The sequence below is a fragment of the Aegilops tauschii genome, chromosome 3 (assembly GCF_002575655.3).
Source record: "Aegilops tauschii subsp. strangulata cultivar AL8/78 chromosome 3, Aet v6.0, whole genome shotgun sequence".
Classification (NCBI taxonomy): domain Eukaryota; kingdom Viridiplantae; phylum Streptophyta; class Magnoliopsida; order Poales; family Poaceae; genus Aegilops; species Aegilops tauschii.
This window is the reverse complement of record NC_053037.3, coordinates 69341621-69351968: the sequence shown is the minus strand read 5'-3', so window position 1 is coordinate 69351968 and position 10348 is coordinate 69341621. Positions and strand designations below refer to the sequence as shown.

The 10348-nt window shown below is 40.7% G+C and overlaps 1 protein-coding gene across 1 annotated transcript; it reads right to left on the bottom strand.

Moving 5' to 3' along the window:
* Window positions 1-793: 793 nt before the first annotated feature.
* On the bottom strand, window positions 794-10073 carry LOC109775551 (uncharacterized). Its single transcript, XM_020334289.4, has 13 exons — window positions 9578-10073; window positions 6579-6753; window positions 6210-6293; window positions 5301-5542; window positions 4969-5212; window positions 4707-4786; window positions 4541-4625; window positions 3860-3991; window positions 3650-3763; window positions 2377-2424; window positions 1805-1886; window positions 1502-1552; window positions 794-1417 (listed from the first exon to the last, which is right to left on the bottom strand). The coding sequence occupies exons 1-13, from the start codon at window positions 9769-9771 to the stop codon at window positions 1329-1331; spliced, it is 1620 nt and encodes a 539-aa protein (XP_020189878.1). The 5' UTR covers window positions 9772-10073; the 3' UTR covers window positions 794-1328.
* Window positions 10074-10348: the final 275 nt, after the last annotated feature.

The following is a 10348-nucleotide window of genomic DNA, read 5'->3' as shown; positions in this document are numbered from 1 at the left end:
TTGGGTTTGAGTTGTGGTTGCCCTGGTGACTTCGTGATTCGCCAAGTAGCGATGGTTGATGGATTGATTCTGAAGTTCGGTTTGGAAGAGGGAGGCGTGGTTTCTAGGGTTTTGATGGTTTTCTCATGCTAGATCAAGCAGTCGTGGCTCTGTTGATTGGGTTGACTGCTCAACTCAAAGTCATAATTGCTTGCCATTGCCCCCTTTGGCCTTGGGTAAGCAAAGGAATAGATCTCAACCATAGTCTGTGTGAGATGTGCTCTTCAAGTTTGGGGAAGGCTTCATGTATAGATTGTTCGAAAGTTGGTCACTGTTTGGTAGCAAATTACAGAAAACTGTCGGATCAAAACTGACAGTACATCGCTAATAGTGCTTGCCAAGTGTGTGCTGGTGTAAATGATTGTAATTCGGATCGAAACTGACAGTACATAGCTAATAGTGCTTGCCAAGTGTGTGCTGGTGTAAATGATTGTAATTCAGAACAAGACACCTGTGCATCCAGATGAATAAAATACAATGTTATAAGAAATGTTTAAAACACTTGAAAAATAATGTAATTCACACTTGAGAAGATACTGTACGTTTTCATCATTGATAAAAACGAGTTGTGCGGCCTATGTTAAAAACATAAATTTTGTGCTTCAACATTGCCCTTGAATACACCTTTTTCTTTTGCCCAACACATCACTTTCCTCGAGAACAAAGACAATTATAGAATAGTCTATGTGAAATAATCACCCTCACCGCATTCAGTTCTTGCATATGGATGTTGCGGAAAGAAAATAAGGGACACTTCCACCAAAAATGTTCAATGTTCAAATATAACTGGCGAACAATACAGTAAACAAAAATTTAGGCATTTCTGCAACGGGAGACCATTGGCCAAGGGCCATGTCTCTGAATGGAAATCTTCTGGTACATATGTATCAAACACCACCAACAACAATAGCTTAGCCTGCCTCAGTTACCACCTTATTTCGCTTCATGATCAAATGTTAGCGGACCAGGAACTACCACAAGAGAAGGCAGCAATTTGCTCTGCCAACCTGGGCAGCCAGCCCTCCCAAACATGCCCATCTCCACTTGGTCGGAACACGCTACACCAAACACGACGAGCCCACCGGTGGATGGACCATTTGTCTAGTCCTTAGCATACTATTTTACAGCTAGAAGCTTTCTTGGATTTCTACAAACTGCTCGCCAACGATTTAATAGGGCAGAAACCTGGCTAAAAACAAGCAGGTTGTCCAGACAAAGCCACTTCATTCAGTCGTTTGCATGCTAATTTAGCTTAGAAAAATCTCAGCAACAAACAGAACCACGCCGGGTTATGGACTCATCGGATCCCCGGAAGAAAAGGTGTGCATGTGTGTGTCCTTTCCATTTGGTTCTCTCGATGACTCCATGCCATTTGATCCTGAGATGAGGAATTACGAATAAGATAAAGCAGAGAGAGGGCAGTTATCGCAATGCAATACACGACTTTGGCAGAATTTGTTACCGAATATAGCACCAATAGAGGGCCTTGTTAGCGATGAGCTCCTTTGCATATCTGCAAACATTTATAGATTTAGAAACAACAAAGGATTATAAACAGTATGTATGTCACTTAGATACTGGTCATTTTTCATGAAGTGATGAAGCTATCTAATAGCATGTTTATGCTATGAAAAACTGTCATTTATCAGTTTACAGAACATACTGATTATGCTATGAGAGAAATGCCAATAGCACTAGAAAAGAAATCCATACTTGCAATCCGACCATATTTCATAACATATAAAATTATGTCAAAGACACAAACCTGCATGTTTTAATCCTTTCACAGCATCAAAGTTTTTGTATGTATATCCCACAAAGCTGAGATCTTTTGAATTCAGCTTCGCCTGTACAATTGTACCAAAAAATATACATAAGAACTCTGGGAGTTCAAACCGAAACATAGTTGTGCTTCCATAAGATACACAAAAAATTAACAATAAGGGCAGATAATTTGAACTTTGAACTACTACAACAAAGTTATAAATACCAGTAGGCAGTAGATATACGACTCATGAGAAACCGTGGGTCTACCACAGATATATGCATAGTGGAACGGCCTAATGGTTAAACAGGTCTTGAAACACATAAGTGACTTGTATTCGATACTCAAATGAAGTGTTTTGTACTTCTATTACACAGAAATAAAGAAAGATATGGCTAATCCTATCTCAAACATATCTTCCTCTATCAAACAGTGAGCCTGGCATAATTATAATTTGATGGAATGTAACTCAAGGAAACAATTCATCGCTGTGCATAGTAAATTAAGATGCAAAAGCCAATGCAAACATTACAAATGCTATTACGCTAGTTTATGAACCTCAATGTGCATACCTTTCTTGATGGCCCAGAACCTGTTCTTGCTGGAGGGCTATTATCCATCTGCAGCGCAGAAACAAGCATTAAGTTGTAGGGATGTAATTCACAGGGTGAAAACAAAACATGAAAATAAAATAAACAGCATTTCAATGCACAGAGAACATGAAATTCATCTGAACATTGCCAAAAAAACTTCAAACAACAGTTTAGTTGCTTGAATTTATGAAAAGCTTGCTTGGATTGAAAGTTGCTTAGATTTAGATAGGGGCTCCCGGTGAATGTAGCTCCCGCTTGCGCAGGGTCCGGGGAAGGGTCCAACCACTTTGGGTCTATTGTACGCAGCCTTTCCCTACATTTCTGTAAGAGGCTGTTTCCAGGACTTGAACCCGTGACCTCATGGTCACAAGGCAGCAGCTTTACCACTGCGCCAAGGCTCCCCTTCAATAAAATGTTTTAGATTTAAGAAAATGTTGTTTAGATGTATACATGATTTATCCCTTATTTAAAAATTAAATTTTGAAAATAATAATCACTTCTTTATTTTATTAATTACGATCCAGAAGTAGTAGTAATTGTGCATGTGCAACACACATCCAATTTGATAGTACTCCCTCTGTAAAGAAATATAAGAGCGTTTAGATCACTAAAGTAGTGATCTAAACACTCTTATATTTCTTTACAGAGGGAGTATCTTGAGAGGCAATCATGTAATCTTTCTACGACTATAATTTTACAATGAACAATATTCCTAAAATCAATTGCAATTAATGATTTTTCCAAGATTAATTGCAATTAATGCAACCAATGTTGTTTCCAAATTGTGGTGATGTGATGGATACATCATTGGAGCAGTGTGGGACGTTCGATGTAGATGGTTGAATGGTCGGGATCGTTTGGATTCATCAAACTCGTGCTTGTATAAGTAGTAGTAGATCTTATTTCGTTCAAATTATAGTATATGAATACCCCTTCTACATCTGAAATAATATCTACCAGAGATCACCTGATATACACAAATGTAAGTGTTCCTAACAGATGCAAGTTGTAATACAAATAAAGAGCAATAATATAAAATCAAATAATGCTGGTGGATTATAAATAAATGTCATCAATCGCAGAATTCCAAAGGAAATACTTACTCAAATAAGTGTCTCAACCTTAGTACTAAAGTTGGTACAAAGTTGAGACACTTATTTTTGGACGGAGGGATATTCGATGGAGAATGGCAAAGTTTGAATTGCACAGGCAGGAGAGGAGAGGACTGTCAATAAATGGATTACACACTTACCTCATCAAACTTCATGAAATTCTGTGTATCCAATTCATCATTTACTTGAGGCTTAAATGCTGCTTCCATTTCATAAAGTTTATCCCATGCAACTCCACGGAACCAAGGATGGGCCTATGAAGAAGAAAATGATATGTTGAACACAGGTAGACTAACAAAACAAGAATTATATTTAACTAATTATTTCTTTTGTGTGCCAGTGGGCCCTACCTTTATTTGATCAGCCCCTGCACCACCAATCCTGTGGTCAACATCACATAATAACCGGCAGATTAGATCTCTTGCCTCAGGAGACAGCCTTGAATCATCTGGAAATTTCACATGGTTTCTCCAGTGCACAATCTAGAAAGAGGCAGAAATTTGGCAGAGTGAGGATAAAATGTCTTTGGGTGGTCGTATATGAAAAATGTTAACCACATTAATAGAACAAATGCAGGTCCAACTACACTTGGTTATGCTCATAGAAGGCAATCTAGAAATACACATCATCATAGCAGAAACATCATAAAGAAATAACTTCAAAATAATTATGTCTTCGTAAACTTACTGAAAGTAAAACATGATCAAGAAGTGGGTACTTTGTCACTACCAAATCAAAAAAATTAATATATAACAATACTGATATCATAAGCTTTGGTAGAGCAAGCTTATAAGCAATACAGCTGCAGCATACTTTCTTCAGGTTCTTGCAGCTTGAACTTTAAATTAAACTAAAAATAAATCAGTTGTTCAGTATTAGTGCAATCTAATTTCGATGATAAGCCTAAACTGAAGATAATTCATACAGAACATTCAATGAACTACTGATATGCTACAAATAAAAAAGTGAGCCCGACCAATGAGTGGTAATTTGAATTGGACACTAAGCTAAATGTGCTGAGTAAACCAAACCTTTCTGCATGTGGTTATTGGATCATCGGAATAAAATGGTGGATACCCAACAAGCATCTCATACATTATTGCACCCAAAGACCACCTATGGATCAAAACAAAATATAATGAGACATTTATTAAACTAAAGAGTAAATAGAACAAAAGGTGTCTGAACATGCTGTACCAATCACATTCCATTCCATATCCTTTCTTTAGCAGAACTTCTGGAGCAATATAGTCTGGGGTTCCAACAGTTGAGAATGCCTGAATATCAGTATACATTTGTAGTAAGAAAGGCTGCCACGGAAACATCGAGCATGCGCACGCTTGTTTTTTTTCCAACAAGGGTGTAGAAGCGATACCATGAAAGCAAAAGAATTATACAGGACCAATGAGATGATCGATATGACAGATATCAAGATATGTTAACTATAAAGCAGACATACCAGTTTTCTTCTGTTCATCTGCCAGTGCTGAAGTTGTTCATGTTGACTTCTCCACCTTCTACCATTTGCAGTTTCAGAGAGTGAACTGTCGACATCCATTGACTCCTTCAGGTTGTCATCGCCCATGGGTTCATCTTCGCTCAAGGTTGAGAGCTTTGAACAATCAATTGGTTTGCACAGCCCAAAATCCGACAACTTCATGTGACCATTCTTGTCTAGAAGCAGATTATCAGGCTTGATATCTCTGCATATGATAGCAAACCAAATATATATATCAGAAAGATGGTAGAGTTAGACTAAATTAGATGCCTTTAAAATCAAATATTTGTAACCTGTGGATGTAGTTGTGCTTATGAATGGACTCAATAGCAAGGATGGTCTCGGCAATGTAGAATCGAGCCACGGGTTCAGTTAAGGTATCTTCCCTCATGAGAAGGGTCATGATATCACCGCCAGGGAGGTACTCCATAATAAGGTAAAGATACTCCGTATCTTGGAAAGAATAGTATAGCTTCACAGTGCAGTGACTAGCAACTTCAGCCATCAAGTTTCTTTCTGCTCTAACATGCTCCACCTAACAAACATGTTACAGAAATTGTAAATCCAACAAAGATAGTAATACAAATGTACACATATTTTGAAGATATCATCACATGCCCATGACAAATAAACTAGATAAGAGAAAAATGAGTGGAACATTTGTGGGCTTCACACAAACAAAGTCAGGGATAGAACAAAACAGGATTATCATATACACTAGCCTTTGGTTTCTAGCAAGTTTAAGTTTGAATTCCTCGGGGACTGAAAAAAAGGCTACCCATTTAGCTGCCCTTCTTTCAGAAACTCAAAAGAAGGCCAGCTAAATGGTAAACACACAAGCTCCTACGCATTAATACATACAAATATGTATTAGCACCATTGCAAATTCAATTTGTACTTCTGTTTTCTTTTCGAGATAAGAGTGACAAAAGCTGCAGTGAAAAGCAACTATATGATATGGAAAAGAAATCCTCACTGCACTGCATATTTTGAGAAAAAATAAAACAATCCTTGCAAAAGCGCCACATACACTCATAGACGCAACAAGAGTTTGTTGAAGAAAATTTTGACAGATAGCAAAGCACCATGGTAAACATTAATACTTACAACCATCTAAGCACATTCAACATAAAAATTGGTCAATAGAACGAGCAACTACAAAGCAGAAAACATGAAATATCCAGAAATAGGGGATATCTTACTTGACCCCTGATAACCATATCAGACTTCTTCAGTTTTTTCATTGCATATATGTTGCCAGAGGTCTTCTCCCGGCACAGTCGAACCTATTGTAATAATAAATTATAAACAGCAAGAAGAAGGTCAGTAAAGGATTTAAAGCACAAATAAGTTTATGCTCCAACAAACAGTTGTCACCTCCCCTAGTTTAAATCTTTTTGGACATACAGAACTACTTGAAGGTAAATACATCACCAACAACAACCAAACTTATAGTACCATGGTCTAGAGCCATGTCATGTTCTTTGGCAAAAACACATGTGTCATTTAACAGTGATGCCACAGATGGAGGTGTGTACAGAAAAACAGAAACTAAATGCACAAGAGCGAACCTCTCCAAAAGCGCCTCTCCCAATAATGGTGAGCAGCTCAAAGTCATCCACGCAGATTTTGTGCCTTTTAAGTCTCATGTACTCAGTTTCCTTTCTCTCCAGGTCTTTTATTAAATTGATTTGCTGCTCCCTGGGAACTTCAGAAGTAGCTAGCTGCCGCTCCAGTCTAAAACGCCTGCAATACATCGGATTTTGTTATGTGATGCTGGGAACCGACAAAAATCAAACAAAACTATCATCTGGGGAGGGGCAAATCTGCCTAAAATGGAATTGCAATGCCAAAAGATGAGCAAGGTGGATAGTCAATATGACGGAAGTCACACACCAGTACAAAGCTTTCACAGTTGAAACTTATGCAGGTAAACTTCAAATATTTAAAATTGATTGATGTCCCAAGTCTCAACAAATGCAATCCCCAGCTTGAGTTAATACAAGACCAAGCTGGTGATTACATAACCCCTGCGTGCTTTAATAAAAGATTTAACACATAACAGGACCATAAATGAAAAACAAATGCCCTGTTACATAGATGGACTGAACTTAATGTACTGCATTAAAGAAAGTATATGACATTAAGTCATCAACTACTTCCATCTAATGTTCTGCATTGTGCTTCATCGTGTTGTTTTACTGCCAACATATACGGAAACAAGGCTGTTTGACCTTTGTACAATAATGTATGCTAAAACAGAAAATCATGTTGTTGATTTCTCACCACCAGTTTTGTACAGTTATCCTGCAAGAAAATCTTTAAAACAGCAACTATAAATCCCGTAACCCAACTAAGCAGGGCAGTAGTCGGCACTATGAACTTAGCTCAACAGTTTCCAGCATGAAAATAAAACATAACTACGCCGTGTCAGCAATTTGACCAACAGCATGGTGCACCTTAGCAGAAACAAAGCATTCCAAACACCTAGCAGCATCAAATGGTGTCCACACCCAAAACATGTCTGACAAAAGGGAAACAGGGTTTTGATCCTAGGCTCCTAGCTCTAACAAATGCATACTAAACTGAAATGGTTATTATGTACATACCTGACTCCAAGTAAGCTAAATTAGTACTAGCATAATCAATACATCGCATGTATACACTACGTCATCGACTATGTGTCTACGTTGACAGTTCAAAACCATCATGTAATATACCCTAATTAAAGGCAGACATTTGTCGCCTTGTATACAATCTCTAAACATACACGATAGTATGCCATCAATGAATCATCATCGGAGAACCATCACAACAGTAACACTCCAAACCCACTATCCAACTAAGCAAGCCAGCAGCTAGTACGGTGAGCTCAGCTTAACGGCTTTTCATGCCAAAAATATAACAGTATAATAACTACTACATACCCCATGATTGGAACCATTCTTACTTGGCACATTAAGCAGAATCTGAGATTTCGAAGCACGTACAGAGTCAAGTGCTGCTCAGCCCAACTTATCCACTAGAGCTAAATCCGGCCACTGCAACCCCAAATTGTGTACCAAGCTTGACTAATTCCAGGATCTCATCGTCATACCACACTAGAATTCCTCAACACCATGGCTGGTGATTACATACCCACTGTGTGCCATTGCATTAAAAAAAGGTATAGGACATCAACTTCTTTCATCTAATGTTCTGCATTGTGTTTCATTACGTTGTTTTACTTCCAACATATAGGGAAACAAGACTGTTTGACGGTTTGACCTTTGTAAAACAACATGCTGACGCAGAGAAATCATGTTGTGTTCCCTCGCGTCAATTTTGTGCATTTATCCTGCAAGAAAATCTTTACAACAGCAAGACACTAAATTTTATAACCCAACTAAGCAGGGAGTAGTCAGTACTATGAACCTTTTTTTTGCGGCTGAGTCAGTACTATGAACTTAGCTCAACAGTTTGCAGCGGAAAAAACAGAACCTAACTACTCCGTGTCAGCAAATTGACCAACAGCATGGTGCACTGAGAAGAAACGAAGCATTCCAAACAACTAGCAGAATCAAATGTTGTCCACACATAAAACATGTCTGATGAAAGGGAAGCAGGGTTCTTTGATCCTAGCTCTAACAAACTCATACTAAACTGAAATGGTTATTATGTAGTACATATCTGGCTTCAAGTAAGCTAAATTAGTACTGGCAAAATCAATACATGACATGTATGCGCTACGTCATCGACCACGTGTCGACTACCCATTCATAAAAGGATAACATGAATCTGCAACAGTACATTGATGGTACAAAACCGTCACATAATAAAGGCAACCATTTGTTTGTTGGCTTGCAAACTAAAAACCGACATACTATACACCCTAATTATACACGCAAGAACAAAATATCACATACAACAAAATACCGGCGCAACCTCAAGACATACACGGTAGTAGCATCGATGCATCGTCATCATCCGAGATTGAGAACCATCACAACAGTAACATTCCAAACCCGCTATCCAGCTAAGCAAGGCAGTTGCTAGTATGATGAGCTCAGCTTAGCGGCTTTTCGCGCCAAAGGTGGAACAATACAATAACTGCTCCATACCCAGTGACTGGAACCATTTTTACTTGGTGCATTGAGCAGAATCTGAGGATTGGAAACACCTATAGAACCAAGGACTCTCCTCATCCCAATTTATCCATCAGAGCTAAATCAGGCCACTGCAGCCCCAAATTGCATAGCAAGCTCGACTAATTCGAGAATCTCATTGTCTAAAAATAACAATTCGAGGATCTAAAGCAACATTTGAGGTCATACCACGATAGAAACCCTCAAGACCATGGCTGGTACAGCTACCGCTGCGCTGCGCGCCCCGCTTCCTCGCAGGCGGCGCCCACCCCAAAATTCACCCCAAATCTAGCAGCTACAAACCCCTAGCACCAGAACCCCGAGCTCGAGCCGCTCCAACCGAGCTCAAACCCCCTCGATCGAGCTCGGGGGCGCGAGATCTACACCGGGCGAACGCGGCAGCAGCAAGTAAAATTGGAGGCGGAGAGGCGGGATCGGATCGGTACCTCTCCTTGCGCTCCTGGATGTTCTTCATGTGGGAGCGGTAGTGGTTCTCGATGAACTTCTTGGCGGCGGCGACGCGCTCCATGGTGAGGGTGGACGCCTCCCCCTCCCCCTCGCCCTCCTCCGCCACGGCGGCGAGCGGCTCGGCGACGGCCGCCGCAGCCGCCGGGACCGCGTCCGACATCTCGCTCTCCATCCCGCCCGCGACGACCAACCAGCCTCCCCGCTCGCTGGCTGCCGCTGCTGCCGCCTACACCTCTCGCTGTCCCCGGGGGCCCTTTTGCTGCGTCCCTTTGCTGCGCTGGGTCTCTCTCGGGTCGGCGGCCTCCGCCTGTCGCTGTGCGCGCCGGGTATATATACGGCCGTCGTCTGACCGCGCCGGCACGGGGTGGCTGATTGAGCAGCAGCGGGGGATTGACGGGGCGGGTTTGGTGTGGTGTGGTGGCGGGGGCTTTAACTCAACTCCGTCGCACGGACAGCTGCGCATGGGAACAGCTCGGATTTTTTTTCCCCTCTCTCTCTCTTTTCTTTTTGCCACTTTTGAATGGGTTTTGTCTCCGCTTGGTGTGATTAGCTCTACTCTGTCGTGCCGCATGCTGTACACAACTACTAGGAGTATATATCTCTGCGTACGTAGCTGTACACACGTTGGTACCACGTAGAAAAGGGAAGGGCTTGGCTGGCTCTTGTCTAGGTGCTTTCCCCTTGAGGCTTCAGATGGATGGATGGATGGATAAACGCCGCTGACCATCTTCCATTTCCAAGTTCTTTTT